Source organism: Hermetia illucens, chromosome 4, assembly GCF_905115235.1.
Source record: "Hermetia illucens chromosome 4, iHerIll2.2.curated.20191125, whole genome shotgun sequence".
Lineage (NCBI taxonomy): Eukaryota > Metazoa > Arthropoda > Insecta > Diptera > Stratiomyidae > Hermetia > Hermetia illucens.
The window spans coordinates 116,904,852-116,927,047 of record NC_051852.1 but is presented as its reverse complement, the minus strand read 5'-3'; the positions used below and the strand labels follow the sequence as shown (position 1 = coordinate 116,927,047).

General features: G+C 38.3%; 2 protein-coding genes across 3 annotated transcripts; one reads left to right on the top strand and one right to left on the bottom strand.

Moving 5' to 3' along the window:
* The first annotated feature begins 785 nt into the window (after positions 1-785).
* LOC119655709 lies at positions 786-10,485 on the top strand. 2 transcript variants are annotated; one of them, XM_038061730.1, is made up of 6 exons: positions 786-1,104; positions 1,191-1,403; positions 1,485-1,967; positions 2,034-2,345; positions 9,602-10,004; positions 10,082-10,485. In XM_038061730.1, the coding sequence occupies exons 1-6, from the start codon at positions 1,012-1,014 to the stop codon at positions 10,243-10,245; spliced, it is 1,668 nt and encodes a 555-aa protein (XP_037917658.1). In that variant the 5' UTR covers positions 786-1,011; the 3' UTR covers positions 10,246-10,485. The 2 variants fall into 2 exon arrangements, with proteins under 2 accessions (XP_037917658.1, XP_037917659.1); XM_038061731.1 differs by lacking the exon at positions 2,034-2,345.
* A 3,283-nt stretch (positions 10,486-13,768) lies between these two features.
* LOC119655896 (spermine oxidase-like) lies at positions 13,769-18,966 on the bottom strand. The gene is made up of 7 exons (XM_038062047.1): positions 18,595-18,966; positions 18,304-18,534; positions 18,029-18,248; positions 17,791-17,975; positions 17,004-17,375; positions 14,058-14,297; positions 13,769-13,874 (listed from the first exon to the last, which is right to left on the bottom strand). The coding sequence occupies exons 1-7, from the start codon at positions 18,765-18,767 to the stop codon at positions 13,856-13,858; spliced, it is 1,440 nt and encodes a 479-aa protein (XP_037917975.1). The 5' UTR covers positions 18,768-18,966; the 3' UTR covers positions 13,769-13,855.
* Between the last annotated feature and the right edge of the window lie 3,230 nt (positions 18,967-22,196).

Here is a 22,196-nt window from a genome sequence, read left to right as displayed (position 1 = left end):
CGTTAAAATTCATTCTTGCCCATAATCGCATTCACTCCTATGAATATTTAACATTTCGGGTGGATATTTCAAACATCCCACTTCTGACCTGCTTACACCACTTCGCAAAAACCACTTTTTTTACTGAATTTTCTGTGTTTAAAGGAAGCTTAACGAAACTCTCGGTTGGAAAAATGTCATGACGTATGTCCAATATAGACAATCACATTCAACGTTGCCACATATGTTTATTATAGTTCCGGCTTAGCAGTCCTGACATATGTATATTTTTTATACAATCTGTGTTAATTAATTTGCATCTACTCACGCGGCGTGAGCCTGGATACCACTCCAGAGAAAGGTATCCTCACGCCACGTATCGCGTTGGTGTATCACAATCAGCTGTGAACGTGTTAATGACGAAATGAAAAATATTTATTTTGAAATTAAGTTAATGTGTTTTATGGTTCTTAGCCACTTTTTAAGTTTTCACTACGGAATTTTTCTCATAGTGCTATAGGCAAAGTACAAATAATGCTCACTCTTTTGAGGCATTCTTTTGTGTAGAATAAGCAAAGTGTCATATTTCCCATCACTAATTTTAACGCCTATTCACCTTAGAGTATTGTTTTATTCATTCGATTGGCTTGACCTAAAAAGGTCTAGCATCACTGCGGCTGCCATTCATGTTTCCAAGAATAGCTAATTTCACTAACACATTCGCAATTTCATAGCGACTGCCAAACACAGCTGATTGCGCTCCTCTGCTTGCTCACGTGCAGCCCGAACAGTTGCTTTAGATGCGCTCGCTGTGCAGGGTTGGATTGAAAGAGTTTGGGGGAGTTTGTCATGTAGTTGTGCGCAGAGTGCATTTGCGCATCATTTTGTTGACAGGCGACGCCAATGCTTCGTGTTTTTGACCCAAGAAGAAAGATTCTTGGTTCGGGAGTTTACATGGACGTCATTCTTCTGCTGTGTCACCTGAGCAATCTCTTTTAAGTCGATTTTCGAATCAATCGCGTAAGCTCAAAAATGAATACTTGTTGCATAAAAAATTGTCCATACGAATCGGGCAGTTATGTAGGTGCAGAAAATCGGATAAGTTTATATGACGTATCTTCGACGGTATGTATGTAGGAAATGGGTTAAGGTGAACTTGTAATTGTTTCCGGCAGTGTTGGCGGACTGTTCATTGTGTCCAAATTTTCCAGAAGTATCACAGAAATGTAATATGGATGGAAGCTATTAAGCCGCATATGCAACCGCCGTTGTTTGGAGGTGCACCCTTGCGTATCTGCCAATATCATTTCGATGAGAGTTGTTTTTATAAAGGAGACGTGACACTCTGGAAAGACGGCGTTCAAACTACAATTCCACGAAAGAGGAAACAACTGAAGAAAACTGCCATACCCACGATTTTTAGTGTAAGTTTAATCTTTCGGAAGCAAAATACGATCAATTCGATACTTGGTTGGTATGCGATTTTCAATGTTGTGCATTTTTAGGCTTATAATGAATCACAAAATCCATTGGTGTCGACCAATCTTCAAAATACCGGCAAAAGAGAAGTGGAGAACACAAGTGCACTTCAAACGGGATTTTCACCTCAACCAGTAAGTGCGCCTCAAGCTGTAGCTGCACCTCAGCCTGCAGTTGCGTCTCAACCTCGAGTTGCGTGTCGACCTATAGCTGTACTTGTAGCGCCGGTTTGCGTTGGGGAGGGTGAGAGCAATCTGGCAGCGAATACCAAACCGGCCGTACCAGAAGCTCTAAATGTCTGCTCTCATGGTCCTGCAACAAAAGTTCCCGGAGTATACTCTAGGAAAGATTTAATTCGCAATTGGAACACCGGGTCCGCAAAGCACTTATCGTGGGGGTGGGGGATGGTTGCTTCAACTAGAGGTGTAATTTTCTCATATCATGACGACTCAAAGGAAGGAGTTGATGTATCAAGGCTACTCATTGTGGAAAATGACATGAGCACCAAGGTATGCATAAAAAATATTCGCTCCTTCTCAAATATAGAAAAAAATGGTAGTTTGCTCTTTTCTCAGCTTCAAATTCGCGGGCGTAATTCAACTTTTCCGATTTTGGAAAGGATAACGTGCTTCAAGGATCTGACGTCAACTCTGCTCAAGATCATGAGTCTGAGATTGTGCGAAAATATTTCGTGCAAAGACGGTTGCTTCCAGGCCGTTTCAAAATCGAAAAGTGTTAGATGCGAAAATTGTAGGAAAGAAAAAAGAAGAATGGATGCATGCGAAAGCCAACGTATAAAACGCTTGATCGCTCGCAAAGAAAAACTGAAGAAAATCGAAAGACATAAACGGAACCTCAAACGGAGACTTACTCGTTCTGAAAAAAAGGTAATTGGATGGATGCATGCGTGCACGGGGATGTTTTGAATAGGATTGGCTTTTGTTGTCGCACACCGCAGTCTATTGGCTTGTTGCATATTCTAATAGAATTCATTTGGACGCATAGTCCCATCCTATTGGTTAGGCTAAGAAGATTCAGGGAGAGATCCTATCCTCGTTTCACGTCCTTCAATATTTTTTTGACACATATAAATCTTAAGAAAGGTGAAAAGTTAAGTATCAGTGGACGTTTCGAAGAGCCTGATTAGTGCCGTGATGCGCAGTTTTGATGCCGCACACCCCGAGAACACGGTTGTTATGGGAGGAAGAAGGCAGTAGAGCCCAGCCGGCTGAGATCTTCGGAGCCAGGTGGTAGCATCCACGAAGGATAGCAGCCCCCACTCTATCTATAACTAGATATCTCACCATGGCTTTAATGGGAGGGGGGGGGGGGGGTGGTGGATATTGGCTTGCTTGATCAACAAAATTAAAAAAAATCATTAGTTGATCGCTTTCCCCAGGTAACGCTGAGAGGATTTTTGGAAATTCCAATTTTTCAGTTTTTGGGAATAGTTTAAAGTGAAAATCGCGATTTGTGCGGATAATTTATTATTGCAAAATAAAAAATATTAACAAATTTGAAAGAACCTCTCCAGCGTAAATTATGTGCAGAAATAGTGTTCAAAATTTGAAAAGGATCGATGCAATGATTTTGGGGTTATGAGGAGCATCGACTTTAAAAACAAATTTGAATAAAGTTAAGCGAGTTATATCGGCTTAGTTCACACTGAATCATCGCTGCTAGTTCCATAGAGGATCCATGATGTCTAAAACTCCTTTTTGCCCCGGTCTATGACGAATCTTGCCTTCTTTAGTCTGTTTTTCAGGTCCGCTCGGCTTATCGCGCCCATGACTCCTTGGTCCACTGCTTTTCATGCCTTGCATGAGGGTTAGTGAAGCAAAACGTCCTTCATTGGAGACACACGCTGCCACAAAAGCTGCAATCTTAACGACGACAGAGATTCCACTCAATTGCTTTGATGAGATTTTCCAAATAAGTTAGTTCGAATTCTCATTGCTGTTCTGCGAAAAGACTCCGGCGCATCGTTCCAGGAGAGCGAATAAAACGTGTAAATAAAACTATGTAGTTTTTCTACTACAATATGTTCTTATTATTCGTATATCCGTATTTCGGGAGCTACTTACTACTAAATCAATGGGAAATTCTATCTGGTTTTAAAATAAGAAAAGTTTAAAATCAAAGATACGTATGTGGATACAAATTGTGAAAAAAAGGTACACATGCAGGTCGAAATTGTGATATGCTTTTTGCGTTAGTTACCACCAATTAGCACCCTCCGCCTGTGTTCATTAATTTTGTCGAATACTTCCGCAATATTCCAATGCTCCCAAGGTGTGCGACTTATTCATTTGTCGTATCAGTTCCAGATTTGCCCCCGTCACAGAATGTCCTTCTTCGATGACTGAGCTACCGATGATCGAACCGTGTTGACTCCTTGCCTTTCCCCCTTGTCTACTTCTTTTATGTGTTCTTGGAACCTCGTCGTGATGAGCCGTTTTGTTTGACCAATGTAAAACATTACGCAATCATTACAGTTGATTTTCTATATTCCACTTTTCTCTTTTTCTGTTAATGGGTCCTTTTCGCTTCCTAATCGTTTTTTTGTGTGGCGTCTCTACTGGATCCCACCAGTTTTATATAATATTTTCCTAGGAAGGGTTTAATTATATAGAAATGCTTAGACAACAGTATTCTAATCCATTTTGTTTTGTCCAGAGTGCTTGCTTGTTCGAAGAATGTTGTGTGTCGGTTCTTTCATATTTGATCTTGCTTCTTCTTGATCAGTTTTTCTATTGTTTCAGTGGTGTAGCCATTTTGGATGCTGTATCAAGTATGTACATCCTTTTTTTATGGGTCTTGGTTAAAGGGTATCTGAAGAACCGGTGGGCGACTTTTCTTTAGCCTCCGTTTCGGTGACTACCTCTTCATCGGTGCTAAATTTCCTTCCAGCAAACATTCTCTTGAGGTCTGAGAACAGGGAAAAGTCGCTGGGGCCAGTTCTGGAGAACACGGTGGAAGTGGGAGCAATTTGAAGCCAAATTCATGCAATTTTGCTATTGTTTTCATCGATTTATGACTCGGTCCATTGCCTTGATGAAGCAGCATTTTTTTTTTCTTCAAATGGGGCCGTTTTTTTTCGCAATTTGATCCTTCAAACACTGCAACAACGCTAAGTAGTAGCCGCTGTTGATGGTTTTTCCCTTCTCAGGATAGTCGATGAGTACACGATACCCATTCCCCTCGGTCCAAGTGAGACTTATTAGCACTGATGAAGGAAACAAGTGGTTTCCGAAATATCCTTTATTTGCAAGACCAATATATAACACTAACGAATAGAAAAAAGCAAGTCTTAAATTATTTTGAATAATTTAATCGCTATAAATACTGTATAATTACACTTAACCATTCAAATATGCTTATATAAGCAATACACAAAACCTTGCACATCTGAATCGTTCCGCTTGCGGTTGCCCGACTTGTTTGATGTTTTCGTCGATAACAGTTTCTTTGGAGCGTCCATTGCGTGCATCATCCCAGATACTCATTTCATCTCATTTAAACTTAGCAAACCATTTTTCAACGATTGAGTTTCCTGGCTTCAACAGTATTTTTTTTCTTTGCCAAAAAGCAATGGTTTATTAACACACGAAATTCATTTTTCTTATTCCCATTCATTTTTAAGGTTTTGTGTGAAACAAAACCTTATTAGAATCGAGACGGTGTCTGTCTGTCCGTCTGTCTGTCTGTCTGTCTGTCTGTCACACCCGATTTATTCGGAAACGACTAGACCGATTGTCACGAAAATTGGTGAGAGTATGTAATCTGGTGATCCCTTTACATGTAGTAAGTGGCGCCATCTTGTGTTAAGTTTAAGGGGGGGCTCCCCATACATGTGAATGGAGGGTGCAAATTTTTTTTTTACAGAATGTAGCCATGTAGGGTATCAAATGAAAGGTCTCAATTAGTACTTTTCGAATCTGGTTCAATATTTGATATTAGATGAAACATAGGGGAGTGAGGGTTCAAAATATGACCCACAAAAAGTGTAACAGGTCTCGTTCTCAGAAGCTATCCAACCGAAAAATCTGAAAAAAAATCACAGTGGTGCATCTCTACGAAATCTAGGCCTCAAAATATATCCGGTTCCGATATCTCCACAAATAAAGTTAATAATAGTATATTTCCACATTTTAGAAATTTACCCGGCAGCCCCCCTTATGTTCATCCCAGAAGTACAAAATTTGGCATGCGTGTAATGAAGAACATAATGCACAGTTTGGTCAAGTTTGAAGAAAATCCAGTAATTATTAACAAAGTTATAGGGGTTGAAACTTTACAATTTTTTGTGAATTTCGTGGACTCTACAACCTGCATGACGTCATCATCACATATCAATTCGCCAATACCACAACGAAATGAGTTCTTATGAATTGGGTCGCAGAGAATTATTTTGTTTTAGTTTTTTAGTTATTTGTCAGCCAGACATGTGTGCATGTAGGTATATAGTATATGCGTGCTAATGAACTTTGCGGGTAGAGCCTAATTCAGATAGATATAAGAAGTAAATCGGAAATATGGGTATTATCTATTTATATACGTGCATATATGTGTACAGTATTCGGTAATAGACAGTTTGTTTGTTTAGGGTGAGCGTGATATCTATGGCTGTAATATGTACCTATGTCTCGTAGCTTGGAAAAATATGAAGGATTATGTTGGATATGTAGCTATATACGGACAGAAAAATGTGCGATGAAGTTTCTCACATAAGATGAACACAAAACCTTTATACCCGAAGCGCGAGCTTCCGGTATTCCGACTTGTTTTATTTCCAATTTCGTCAAACTAACGAAAGTTGCTTCACTTAAAATGCTCTATCCCAGAAACTAATAGGGTGAAGGGTAGGGTTAACTAAAAATCATATTGATGGCGCCGTCTGGGTGTTAGCCTATGAACTTTTCAACCGACGGGCTACTTATGCACATATAAGCATATGCATTAAACACATAAATATTTTGAAAACATACATATACAGTGCCAACCATATAAGTAGGGAAACAAGAATTAAGGTGAACAACCTTACGGAATAACTAAATTTTGCATTCCCCTTTCGCATATATGGGGAGTCCACCTTAACACAAAATGATACCACTCCTTGCATTTGGTGCGGTTCCTAGACCATATATTCTCATCAAATTTCAGGATGAAAAACCTTAATAAACCTGCTCGGAAGACTCCGGGAAAGGCTATAAAAGTTCGAAGAATTGATGACCAATTCGCGGGCTAATCATCGGAAGCGGTTATGCACGCTAAAGGCAGATAATTTATACTTTGGTATACTGAAGGATATGGAGGCGAAATTTGGAGCGATGACAGCCCTAATTGAGATCAAGTCAAAATCAGAGGGAGAATCTCAAAGGCCATCGGATAGGCGCGTCTACTGCCAAAGTTGAAGATCGACCGGCATCCACTTTTCCTCATGAATTGCTGAAGCTGACGCCAATCTGTATTGCTTTTCTTATTGGTTTTAAAGGTTTTGGGTGAAACAAAACGTACTTTTTGAAAATGTTTTATTTCTGATATTGCATAAAGCATAGGGATTGAGAGCTCAAAATTAATGCTCTAAAAGTGAAACAGGCCTCGTTCTCAGAACCTATCCAACCGACAAATCACAAAAAATCAGATTGATGTATCTCTATGAAATCTAGCCATCAAAATACATCGCGTTCCGATATCTGCACAAATAAAGTTATTGGTATATTACGATGTTTTAGAAATTTACCGGAAAACCCTTAAGTTCATCCTAGAAGTACAAAATTTAGCACAATATAGGCGATAATATAAGACGTAATTCTGAGAAGTTTAAATGCAGTCCAACTATTATTAACAAAGTTATATACGGTCAAAGTTTCGCATGTCAGGTAAATTGATTACAATTTAAGACATGTGTGACGTCACCATCATATAGAGTGACTTTATATGAACATGGGCCCATGGGCATATTTTAGTTTTCGTTTCTTTGGTTTTTTTTGTTATTTGTATATCAGCGTCAATTACTGCAGGCGGGCACTTGTATGTATACCAGTATGTATGTGCAAATGTAGTATTCAATAAGATGGACATGTGTGTACCAACGGTATTTAATTTACGTACATATAATAACTAACTAACGCTTGCGTTAGATAAATTTAGAACGGTACATGTATAATATATGTATGGATCAGTATGCGGTAATGACCAATATTTGTTTATTTAGAAGGTGCTCATATTTGTCTTTAATATGTATGTACATATGTATATCTTGTAGTTTAGCAATATATGGAGGAATACTTTGCATTCTTACCTATGTACGAATGGAAAAAGAGAGAGTTCCTCTCTCAAGGGGAACACAAAACATTTATACTCGAAGCGCCCGGCTTCCAGTAGCTCGCCTTGTTTTAGTGCTTTAAAGCCTGATAGGCAATGACTTTTCGATAAGAAATATGGGGAAGCTGCAGCAATTGTTGGGATACTTACAAGGAGAGGCGAAAGATATTGTGGTACACCTACAGCTATCCAGCAATGACTACGAATCATTTTACACTTGGGGGGCGTCTGTCATAACAGTCATTGCACACCTGCTTATGGCTTCCAATACCCCAGCTGAAACCAAAGGCAGAGCTTCCTTAAAGATTCATTTCGGATTAATGGTAATGGAATGATGTTTTAAAATTCCTTTATGGAAAGCTTGGTGGAAGCAAACACACCAATACCACTTATCTACCTCGTCCCTACCCGAAAGATGCTCAATGAAATTCCGCGTTCCTTTGCCGCTGAGGTTGCTCCGCCTATGTATATATAGTCTCCTTGATTTAACCTCAGTAATCGCCTGTTCACCATCTGAAGAAAAAATTGTTGACGATATTGAAGGATACTGACCGCGTATACTTCAAAGGAAGCTGTGCGTTATTAGCATGTGTTGAATAAAAAAAACTTTCTGTAAGGGAACTAAGTTCTGCGTTTGAAATAGTATGAGGCCATCGTATTCCGAAGGCACGGCTTGAAACTTTTGAGTTACAGTGTGAGCAACGTTCCATGTGCTACTCCTTCTGTTCTGCCTATTAATGCAAATAGAGATTGTCCGATGACCCATCAGACTGAGGATCTTTGTTTCGCGCTATCTTCAGTACCTAGTATTTGTGCCTCCAGCAGATGTTAAAGATCTTCCTGGTCAGCTTACTGGAATTTTTCTTTAAGTACTCTTGCTTGATATTGTTTACTAGTTTCTTATTAGTTTATTCCCACGATCAGATCTTAATTAAATTTGAGCGGATGCGATTAAGATGAACAAATACAGAACCGAAATGCGCTTCAGTTGCAATTTGTGATATTAAAATCTGGAGAGAAGAGAAGAATATGAAATTGATACAATGTTGCAAGTTATTAGGAAATAGTTTATTCTTGGAATGAAGAGGTGATGTTAGTATCTATGGATAGGTGAGGAGTGGGTGGCTCACGCGTAATTCACGTGCTAAATTGCCATTTTTGGTGTTGTATGGAAGCGTTTTTTTGCAGTTGGATTTTAACAGATTCTTTGAGTTCTCTCGTGGTGCCATGACATTTTTATTCATTTTCATTATTACACAACAGGTGTGAAATTTTTACATCCGGCAACCCAATATTTTGCGATTTAAACTGCAACCCTTTTTTTATAGAAAACTTTTATCTTCAACTCATACAATTTTCGTAATCCCGATTCCTACAGAATTAATTAAAAGGTTAATTGTCAATTGCAATTAACGAATAACAATTGATTAGTCGTAATCATAAGTGAGTAACTAATTTTTCCGATTTTTAGTTGTTAGTTGCAAGCTTTGAATAACAAATGAAAATTAGAAAAAATAGGTGCTCACTCGTGATTTCGACTAATCAGTTGTAAGTCGATCATTCGAATTAATAACTTGTCCAAGTAATTTCGAAATCGACAGGTTGTCAGCCCACAAATGTATTCCACTTCTAGTCGCCCTTTTCGATAAGCAAGAAAAATTTTTAGTGCATTCTACCCCAGTTTCAAGGACTAAATAATTCTGATTAAAAAAATATAAATTTTGAAAGGAATCCATACTTTGAAATATTGATAGCTTCCTCCATTCTGGCTTGTAATATTTGGAAGAATTTAGCTTTTTTATCGGTTAATTTTCAGATCTCATTGCTGAAAAAAAAGGTAGAACAACTCATGGTTACATGCGAAGCAGCAAATAAAGTGAAACTGGAGGAATTAATAAAATCATATCCCAAAGAAATGCAAGAAGCTATAATAAATTGCCAACGCTACGCTACACTAAAGGATAAAAGGGGCATGCGTTACAGTAAAGAGTGGATTGCGGAGTGCCTTAAATTACGTGAAAAAAATCCCCCGGATTATTTGTATTTGCGAAAGCAGAAAATCCTCGCATTGCCATCAAACGCAATTATTAATTCTTATTTGAAAAAAATGAACAAAAATTGTGAAATTGATGCTGTCGTTCCTGAAAGTACACTCGTCGGTTCTGAAACTGCTCTCGATGATTCTGGAAGCGTTTCTATTGCTAAAGAAGAAATAAAAGGTAAACATTACTATTGTACTATCTTTGGTGACTATTAATGACTGTATGTATATATATTACTTTTCATTCATTTGCAGAAGAACCAGTGTTTGATGAAATTGATCTAATTGAAGAGATTTCTTTGGACAGTACTGATTCCTTCTTTACAAAATACGAAGTGCTGAGTGAAACATGCACTAGTGATGATGATCAAACCACTCTGATGAAATTGGAGGTAGAGGATTACACTATTTTTCAATAAATCGGCATCTAATGGTGAAATGTGGCGAAACTTTGCGGAGACCATTACTCGTATGGAAAATCATGACTCCTATGTGGATATTATAACAACGTCCACATACAGTTCATGGTTTTTGTTGTTGGCGATAAAATATAGAATGATGTGCAAATAGAGATATGTGGAAGATGAATGGTTTGGAAGGTACAGATACGAGTTGCCTTCACCCGTCCTGTATTAAATGATTAATGATTCAGATGAAAACGCTGACTTTGGATTTGTACGAATTTTCCGCTCCTGATTGAAAATCTCCGTAACTGGAAACAATTTTTGTTACTGACTTCACTGGGTGCAATCAAGAAACAGCACTACAGAGCGAAATATTAAAAAAGAAACAAAGTGGACGTCCTTCTGGAAATTACTTGAAAATTGGCTCTAAATAATTTAAATCTGCAATTTTATAAGGTTCGTATCCACAGATTTTTTACAGTGGGTCCTATTTTATGTTTTGTTTTACATCTTTTTACTTGAAATAAATTTATCTAAAACTAAATCATCATCAATTGGTAAGAAGATGTGGTCTGTGAATCCCTTTATATAGAGCCAGTGGCGCCATTTTGATTGAGTTTGAGGGCGGCTGATGTGAAAGCGGGGTATAATTTTTTGTCACCATCATTAGTCATGTGAGGTATCAAATGAAAGGACTCAGTTAGTGATAGTGATTAGTGTCTCTGATATTGGGTGAAACATAGAGGAGTACGGGCTCAACCTGAAAATACATCTGCTTTCGATAACTGCACAACGCTTGGCGCGTTCAACGCTTGCCTGAAGGAGGGCATTTTTCCTTGTCACTATCGAGAACCGCGATGATTAGCAAAGGGAAAGGGGACCCTGAGCTGCCGCCTGCATACTGAATGCTAGTTATGCTTGTCATGACCGGGAAAGTGCACGGAATGCTGATCAGAAGTAGACTCGTAGATGCGATCCGTGCTGCTAGGACTTATTCCCAAGGCAATTAGGGATTGTAACAGGAAGATCCACGGTGGATACTGTTTGGTTCATCAAGCTGAGGCACACGGCTGCCAGTCTTAATGGATAATTCTCACTGTAACAGATGTAGCAGATATGCTATGCACATTAGAAAGTTCATTCCACGTCCCGAGCTATCTCTTGCAGATATTGAGAGATTATCTAAGAGACCGCACTCTGCTCCATGAAACGCTAGGAGGCCAGAGGAAGATTGAGATCATCTCGGATGTAGCCCAGAAACCCATACAAGGGCCTTTCTCCACATTTTAAATATAATTAAGACCAGGTAAGTTCCCGGTCAGTCCAAAGTTTTAATGTTATTGTTTTCAAGAAATTTTGTTATTGGTTTGAAATTGCAGTGAGGCGCAGAGTCATGCTAAAGTTGATATCTTTGTGTGAATATTTTAACAGCAGATAAAATTAGTTTTTAATCTAAAGTATTCTAGCCTTATCCAAACATTTTAACATTCAGTGCTGAAGCTTTTTGACCCATGTTTTCCTGGCATTGCAGCAGTCAGTTTTGATTTTGTTAAAGGTTGGCAATATCTGAAAATCTGAAATTTTCAGGCCAGATCAATTAAAGGTTTCTAAAATCTTTTCTCTCGAGGCATCCACGATTTCCTATGACATGACGAACTTCTCTTTTAGTACGAGCTGTTGTGACCTTCCGGTTGGCACCAACTGACTTACGACTATCTATCATTGTCTTAAGAATTCAGAATACTAGACTGAGAAACATCAACAGCGGTTAGGGTTTCGCACTGCATGCATTAGCAATGCAGCATTATCTTAATTTGCATTCTTTTGTCCTGTTTGAGGTCCACGAACTGTCCCACCCTACTTTTTAGGTTAATTCATTTATTGCCTTGCATTGTATTCTTTTAACACCAAAAGGTAGCAAACATACTATTAACAGATAATAAAAAAAAACAGAATACAGGATAAAATATCACTTACCAGGCTAAAGCTAAATTTTTTGTCTGGGATATGAGGAATCCTCAGTCCACATCTACTTGATGTTGAACCGGTCCAGATGAACAGCAACTTACTCTCACTAGTGTCGTGTTTGTGATTATATGAGAAGAAGCTATTTCCATCTGTTGCCACTTTCGGTCACAGAGGAAAATTGCGAAAATAGGTTGGTTCAACCTCCTTCATTCGTTTTGTTTTGTTCCTTGTTCATTTTGCCTCCGAATCACACACGTCTTGGAATACAATGAACTCACATGGAATGTAAGACTTTGACCTTCTAGTAGTTTGTTACAAATAGTTGAATTGCCTTCAAACTTTCCAGAATTATGTTTTATATTATCATTTATATTGATTTGAAAAATTTTGACACACATCTTGAGTCCTCACTCCCCTATGTGTCACCCAATATAAAAAAAAAAACATAAGTTTCGAGAAATACTAATCGAGCCCTTTCATTTGATGTTTGGCCACTCTTTGACCATATTCTGATATTTCGGGAACGGATTCTCTTCTAACGATTTCAAAGAGGAGGGTTTAGTTCGATGAAGTCCAATTTGTCGAAGATTATGGTGTTTGCCATTCTGCGCGCGTCAATCCAATCAGTGAACCCACTGCTCATTTCATTTCGGTTAGTCATTCTGATGTGGAATTTTATTTTCCATCGTGATTTGTGAAGGGAGTAGGTTAAACGGCTCCGTTGGCAATAATAAATCGACGTTTCACTCATCAATAACGTTATAATTTTCACCGCGCAAGAAGAAATGCTTCGGTGTTGATTTGAATACGATTACCTACAGTTCGCAACCCTTCGCTTGAATTGGTCCAATGTAAGTTGTGTGCGGCCATTCTTGCATGCAGTGAAGTAGTGGAGAGGTGAAATGAGCATTATTGCCTCTGCCAACTGAGTCAATGTATTCATTGCTTTGTGGCGAAACATCAGAATCACGAAAATTTCTATCGAACGCTCGAAGATACGACGGATGTCTCCAATCCATTTGGGGCAGACATTATTGAAGAATATTGATTCAATCTGACATACAAGGTAACTTCTGCTCAAAAGAGTTTACGGTCTTTTGTTGATCATAAACCTGTAATTTTTGCTTTGCCTTCGATTTCACAGATTCAAGGCCAAATTTGCAATTGACGACGCACATCATACATTTATCAAAATGTATTCCATGGACAATGCGGAGGAAGAACTGAAGGGGTCAACTGATCAATTCGGCACTGAAAAGAGTAATTCTTCAAAATCTGCTACTTTATGAACATCATGCCATTTTTATTTGTCATATGCCAAGTGATAACTATATGAAAAAATATTTAACACCCCTCCCCCCTTTTTGCATTTATTGAGGCTCCCCTTAAATTCAACTTGGAACTAATGCATGCAATGGGATTCAGAGGTTCCACCTTTCTACCAAATTTCGTATCAATAGGAGTGACCGTTTCTGAGATATGAGATGTGACGGACAGGCAGACGCTAAACCGATTTTTAATAAGGTTTTACACAAGCGCGCGAAATGAAAAATGAAAACTATGGAATGTCTTCATAGGAATTTGATTTTATTTTCTTACAAATTGCTTTTACCCTGTTGTCAACTATGATATTTTCGAATATTTCTTTATATACAATTTATAGATGGGATTTATTTCTGGAAGAAATATAAAAATATGTATGAAAAATAATGATTTCTCGAGCAGATCAGAATGAACAAAATATAAGTTGTTCGATTGGAATCTAGATTACTTCTTTGTAAGCAAGGAAAAGTTGAGAAATCATGTGTGAAAGCTTCTGAACATTTTGAGGTGTTACATATAAAACATAGTACTATTACCTTGCAGGATAGAAGCTTGCAATTCGATTAGCTTCTCTCCAACCTGTCTCGATGGCACCATGAACTGTTGAGTAATAGCTTTCATGGGTAGCTTCGCCTGCAAATAGCAGTACTGGAAGTGCTGCGGAGTGTCGCGAAACTGGTCTTGCTAAGTCAGCTGGTGTTACTCCTGCCTGTTCAGCTTTCAAAGTGAAGTATGAATATGACCCACGGAAGTTGGAATTTGTATACCATTTTGTTCTGCAAATGAAGTAAATAGGTTAATTTGGTCCACCTCAAATAATAGCGCAAACGAGAAAAGTAACGACTACTAGACAACATATAACGATTGACGAGTACAACTTAGAAAATATACGATATACTTAAGCGTACAACTGACAAAAAAAATTGAATATGACGAAATAAAATGAAAAACAGCTCGCAAACAGGCTACTCGGCCGTATCGACTTTAAAAGCCAGCTGCATGCACAGGAAAGCAAAGCTCCGAGTTTACAAGATGATAATAAGACCTGTGTTAAACTACGGAAACATGGATCCTAACAGAAACTTCCGAAAAACTGGGTAGTACATTCGAGAGGAAGGTCCTGAGGAGAATAATAGGAGCTAAACGGGAGGACGACCAATGACGAATCAGATACAGCCATGAGTTGTACTAAATATTTGACGACCCTGAAATCTCCAAATTAAAACTTCGGAAGTTTCAATAAGCTGGCCATGCCCACGTTTAGCGTATGGACGATATTCGGATACCTAAAAGCGTATTTGAAGGGAGGGTCGAAGGACGAAGATCGGTAGGAAGCCTCCGAAAAAGATCAACAGATTCTCTTAACGAAAACAATGCATCACTGTTCGGATTTTAAAATTGGAGAATGCGAACCATGAATCGAAAGGAAAAATAGTCAGAAAACCAACGGTCAAAAGGGGCTGTACAGCGTCGTAGATATGTACATAGATTATAAGGACATAGATACTACATAGATTATAAGGGTGGATATGTTACACATTAAAAAGGGACTATAATTCCTTTCCATTGCATTCCATAATATGTAATTTATAATTGCAGCTTTCCTAAAACACGTTGTGAAGAACAGTAGGTGGAGTGTAGTAGAGTAGCCACAATTTTATATTTAGCATTGTGTGTTTCGGGTCATCGTCTTGAATAAAAATGTAGTCTGCAGATGAGCCCATACTTTTCACGTTCCTGTGAACATGACATTTCAAGATATTAATATAGACTTTGTGCTCTATATTCCCATCGAAAATGTGCAAGTCACCCACTTCATTAGCGTCCATACAACTTCATACTAGCAGTGATCCTGATTCGTATTTTATTGTAGGAATTAGATTCTTTTCCTCCATTTCATAGTTTTCCTTTCTCCATATTTTTATTTCACTGTTTGATTTATACATTGAATTTGCTTTCTTTTGTGAAGACGACATTTTTCCCAAAGTTCAGGGGATAATTTTTCCGAACTTAAGCCGCTTTTTCTTGTTAATTTTGCTTATGTACGGTTTCCTGTGAGCTGATATCTAGCCTTACAAAGAATATTTGCATATAATTCTCCTCTATACTGTTTATCACAAATTAAGCTCCTCTTTTCGAAATTCACAATTTTAAGGGAGATACGAGCTTTTAAAATGTTTCAAAGGGGCCCCTCCACTTGATGGCCATTTTCCCAGCACCTAGGCTCCTCAATCTATACACCATTTTACATGACTACTTTTTTCAATCGACACGATTTTCCCTACTTCTTTCTCCAGCACAGCAGCTATTTTTGACGTATTTTGCCTGGGATTGCCTTTTCACTTCCAGATAATTCATGTGGTCGGCGTTTGGGCGTTTTCGCACTTTCCTGTTTTCAAATACCTGTAGACAATGCTTTTAATAGTTGTATCTAGCCTCTATGCAAATGCATACAGATGAATACTTTTTTGTTGGGCAATGAAAATGTTTATTTGTGTTGTGTGGATTGAAGTGGTTATTTTTCACTTTATTTCTAAAGAATAGATAATAAAGAAAATTTGAAGACATGAACTGAATATTGTATTTTTATTTAGTTATGAAATTTCTAACTTAATCACGGAAAAGGTAAGCAAACTTTAGCAATACTTGGTTGACACACTGTATGTGCTTAGACCTTATGGAGATTGGGTGGACGATCTATGGCTGAAATGGGTTGATAGCGCATACCGCAACATAAAATATGACTTGCATTGCAAATTGCTAGGAATATCGGGACTGTACAGCGTGCGGTGGCAGAGGAGAAACATAAGTCGGCTTTAAAGCTTCAAAATTCGGAAATATTTAACGCCTGCCGAGGAAATGGAAGCAAATTTAACGATACCTTTGTAGATAAAAAGGATGTCGGGATACGGCATCATGACTAGTTGTGATAAAGTAAGAACATAAAATTGGTAAAAAGGTAATCTAATTAAGTTGACTTTAAAAATACCAAATATCACCTATTCAATCAACTCAACCAGCTTTCAGTGATTTCTAAGGCATAATCAATCAATTAGTTTTTCGGGAAAATATTCCGTCTTCTATGAAAATCTTGATGGGTAAGAAAAATATTAATATTTGCAACTTATCATAGCCATCTTCTATACAATATATATTCTCTTGTTGATTTGATTTGAATACGTCACAATCTAAAGATTTAGTATCATAAATGAGATATCTTATCATTGTGCACAGGTTTTAAATTCAATAAAAGTTCTCTGAAAAGCTACAATGAAAATTGTTTTCAAAAACCACATAATATTAATATTGTTGTAAAATAGAAAAGATTATGACTTCGATGAATAACACGATCAAAAATTACCTACATTTACTCATATTCTATACATGCTTCCATACATTTTAACTTTGATTATGATGGGAAGCACATGTTTACAACAAATTCATAGTAACAATAACAGACAAGAATACTATAGATTACTTACGGTTTAAATCTAAGTGGACATGGAACATTCCACCCTAAGAACTTCCTTAATAAGAACATAAGACCATCCAATATTTCGTTTTCTGGCAGTGATTCCACGTATCGTGCATTTTCTCCCAAAATCCACCCACACAGCACATTTGGTTGATAATCAACAGGATAGAAACCGAAAACATCTTCTAGCCACCTGTCTTTGCTCTGAGTAATACGCGTAAGGTCCTCTTCAGACCATAGCAAGTTGAAGCCATTCCAATTGATAGGCCAAAATGCTTTTTCAAATTCAAGAAATAATTTGTTAACAGTGCCCAGCTTCAGGGACTCAATAGCACGCAAATTGTGAAGTGGTAGTTCGGGGCTGAACAGATGCTTATGACTGAAATGAAAATCTAGAATGAGATAATTATGGTTTATGTCAAATGCCTAAGGTCAAATCAGACTATCTATAATAATAATCGTTGGAGCAACAATCCAAATGGATCAGGGCCTTGAAGTGTGTTAGAGCACTTCATTCAAGAGCGTAACGGTACTCTACAGGATTACAATACCCTATAAGAGACAATCTGGTCAGCATTGCGGTCGCTCGAGATTACTACCCTGATTTGACTCAGGTACTCATTCACAGCTGAGTCGACTGGTATCCGTCGTCAAATCACGATACAAATTCCACTGCCACCAGTGAAATTTGAACCGCGACCTCCCGTATGACAGCCTTGTGCTCTAACCACTCAGCTATCCGGACACAGATCTATCTATAGTTTCATATAATTCAAAATTAAGAGTATATTTACCATTCCTTCAGAACACCAAGTGACACTGTACAAATGACGTGGTCTGCTTCGATAACATCCTCATTCTCACATTTAATAAGAACTTTGGAGTTTTCTCCAGCATTCCATAAGATTTTTTTGACTTTCTTTTTAAGCAAAATGCGTCTTTTCAGCAATCGGCCAATTGTGTCCCCATTATACTTACCCTAAATCAAATCAGAACTTTAAATTGACTTCCGTTTAGGCGACAAATATTTACCATCAATATATCTAAGAGCGTACTAAATCCTTTATTCTTCCAAGAAAGGTGCTGATTACCTTCGGTTTCTAGATAAGTACAATATCCAAATCCAGATATATCGGAGAGACTGTCAGCAGCAGTATAGGAACATTCAAATTTCATGTACATTTCGAGGAATTGAGAAGCTATCTCACGATCGATATGCGAGTTCTTAGGATCATCAAGTAGTTCTGCATACCTATTTTTAACAAAGCATGTTTAAAAATATACATATATGTGAAATACCACATGACCTTTTGGATAAGTATGCTCCTAGAGAAATTCCATTGGGATTCTTGAAATCAACCTCAGCCGCTTTCAGGATTCCTTTGATCAAAACAATCAAATAATCAGTTAACTGGGTTGGAACAGATTCTCCATTGGACTGAATACAGTCGAATCGGTGGTAATTTACTTTGGCCACCTGAAGAAGGTTGTATTGACGTGCTAGTTGGTATACGGCGTTAGTTCCCTCTCCGTGGCACCTGTATACAGTCGAAAACATCTGCACCTATGGTTCATCTTAAAATGGGAAATTTCGTTACCATTGAGCGCCTAGATCAACTACATTGGCACCGAAGGGAATAGTTTGTATCCGACCACCAATTCTATTTTCGGCCTCTAGCACTAAAATATTCCGAAAACCGCGTTCTAACAACTTTCTAGCTGCTGCAATACCAGCTACTCCCGCACCAATGATAACAATTTTTGGATCCATTCCGAAATTTCAAAAACAATAATTAATGGAATAATACTTAATTAGAAACATTAAAAACACAACGCGAATGATTACTAGAAAACTAGAAGGTATTTTTTCTTGTATATTTCTGGAGATAACACCGAAATTTTCCCAATTATCGTTCGATTTATCCTATCTGTTCGTACTGCAACCAAGTCGCGCAACTATCTACATATGAACTTACTGAAAGATTGAAGATTCGTCTTTAGGTATTATAGCAGCAGAAACGTGATCTCAAACCTTATCGTTAGTGAGTAAATAAACAGTGCTTCTCCCCCTTGAGCTTGAGTCATGTAATCGCACGAAGACGCTCGCAAAGAGCTTATTGGAATGTAAATGAAGCTAGAAAACGTCCATACTTTTATCTCATTAGTTGGGGTCAAATTTGGGTAAACGGTGTTTGAATTGCTAAAATCAATTGCTCTTCGATCAGACCAAACTGAGGTGTCTCATTAAAAATGTTTTTATTGAATCCATTTGTTACTATTGAGACTATAGATAGGGAGTAGCATTCGTGGTTAGTGGAAATTTCCTATTAACATGATTAGTCTACGTGCCCAGTTGCTCATGTCAAGTCTTTTTCAATAACTTCCATCCCCAAATACTACATTCTAGGTGGTTTCTTATTTCTAGACTTCATCATTAACTTCCTGGCACTTGCCTTTGCGAAACTAGTTCGCTGCTTCATTCTAATCTACACTGCCATATAAAATTATAGTTCACCTTTAACATTTTTAGAGCACGGTCTGGCGTTCTCAGTTCTGCGTTCGATTTTCGCAGCGGTCTGACCGCCGGCAGTTTAGAATGCTCTAGTACTATATATTCACGAGGTTTACTAAATGATATAACTCTTTTGGTAACGATATCGAATGTGTTTTCTTAGCCCGCCTATTATCAAGAGAAATGAAGAAGGATTTATTATAGTGGAGTAACTTCTACTATATTTTATTCATACCTTTTGCCTCGATCTCAGCATTTTATTTTTATTTTATTGAGGATAGTGGTAAACATATTGACTCTAACCTTCTTCCTTTGTCTAGGTTCGGAACAAGCACGCTATGTAAATAATATCCTTCTGCTGGGTAGCCACAAACTCCTAAGACCATTATTGCCGTCGTAAGAGCAGAGCCAGCTTGTAGCATTCACAAAGGAAATCAGCTCTCTCAGCCACAACTAGAAATCTTTCTGAGGCTCTTAAAGAGTGGTTTACTACGTGCTTCTTCCCTGGGTCTAGCTAGAGCTGAGCAATCGTAAAGGAAATGCTTGAGGCTTTCTTCCTCTTCCCTGCAATTCCAGCAATGCGAATTGTAAGGTATGTTGAGTCTCTCCGCATGGTCCCCTCCGCCATTTGAAGCCGTGGCGAGTAGATTCTACCCGTTATGGCCGATAGCGGGACATAGAATGCGCTTACCGAGGGGCTGGCAAAAGCAGAGCCCCGTCTGGCCTGTCCATTCCCGTCTACGTTCCTATAACCGAGAACGCGGGGATGACTTTGAACTTGCCGCCCAACTGTTCAGCCCGTTCATGCCCACCACAGGGCCGTGAGTAGTCCTCAGCTTGCAGCCCACAGGTTTCACGCATCTAAAAAATCATAATTTTTCTAATTTTTCCCAACTTCCTTTTAAAATTTGTTTAAAACAGGAATCTATTAAGAGATTGCATGTAGTCGTGATAGCCGCACTTCAAGAATATTCTCACTAAATTTTTTAACGATCGGATCATAGTTTGTTAGTTACAGCTTTTTATAACGCATTAACTCACTGATCCAGCATAGTTGGGCATAGTCTTTTGAACCTTCACCGTCGTATATAATGCTTGTAATTGCAACCGCAAGAGAAGATATATTGGCTTGTAGCTAGCATCAAATCGATGTTTGAAGTTTACAGAAGATATACTGTATGACCCTGAAATCGACGACTCGATGTAAATAACTAAATAAATTTTTAAAATGAAAAACACGAACTTTAAACACGAGTATCACAGAATCACGTTTTTGTAAAGGTGCTTTTGCAATGGACAGAATTACTAAAGAATTGCTGGTTCAATCAACGCCAAATTTTTACTGTTATATGTTCACTCCTTGGGGGAGTATTGGGTATTTAGATTGTGCTTCAGTTTCACTACCATCACACTTAACGCTGTGCAAGTGATAAGCTCACAGCAGCAAAACAAGCACAAGACGAACACAAACACCCAGGACGACTAGGATTCGAATCCAGAGCAACGGGATTGGGAGGTTGACGCTCTTCTCCCTCAACCATCGCGCCAAATTTTTACAACCTATTTATTATAATAATAGCTTTTTTTGAATAAAAAAATCTAAATTTTTAGATCTAAAAAAGTAAACTTTTTTGGTAAAATCGCAGGAATTTTTTTAATAGTTCGCATTTTGCTAAATCCTTTGTTTAGCGACTAGATAGTACGATATATTAACGGAAATTTTTAAAATTTCTGATTCCGGCCGAACCGTAATCGAGTTATGTCCACCGCCAACTATTCCAAAAAAAACATTCCGCCATTTTTACATTTTTTTTTTCTAAAAGAGTACCCCACTAATAATTGTTGGACTTCACTAATCGATGCTACTGTTAATACACACTAAATTGTGGAGAAAATGCCCTATCACTCACTGCAATTCTATATAATCCCTTTAAATCGGTTTGCTATCTATCTGTCTATCCGTTTCGTCGTCTGTCTGTCATTTTTCTAGAAGTAAGAAATCTTTAAAAAGCACTGGTCTGGACACATAGATTTTTATTCACTAAAACCACCCCCTCACTAAAACCACCCCTTCCGCTCGAAACGTCTCATCATAGGGTCAAAGCTTTTACTATTCAAGTCAATGATCTTGCCTCATCTATTCCTCGAAGACTTGTGTGCTTAGCAAGAAAAATTGCGAAATCTTAGCCGCGTTCGAGAATTTTTGGCACCTACAAGAGGATGGACGAGTCCGTAGCCTATATGGCGCCGAAATCTATGAGTTGCGTGGGCGGGTAATTTAATCTATATGGACGGCGATGATCCAACCCGGAAAGTCAATAAGAGCACACCCTGCCTCAGATGGAGCGAGGGTGCAAAGCTGGGATGTCTGAAATTTTTTATTAAGGCAGGCCTAGACCGTTGCCCCGTGGCCGATGATGATGATTTTCCCTTGCCCCGTGGAACCACGGAATCGAGTTAAACCCTTTCAGGTCTCCCCTTTTCTGTGCAAGGCTTCTTGACATTCTCCGCTTTTCGCATTTTGCCTTGGATAGATCCAATCGCTAGATTGATCGTATCCTAATCGTTCTGGCATGCTAGCATTCACGGCACAAAATTTCCCGGCGGTAGCATTTTACCTAGAGTTTTCTCCAGATTTTTCCTTTCTTCCATGAACCTCGGGCACTGATAGAATACATGTGCTTGGTC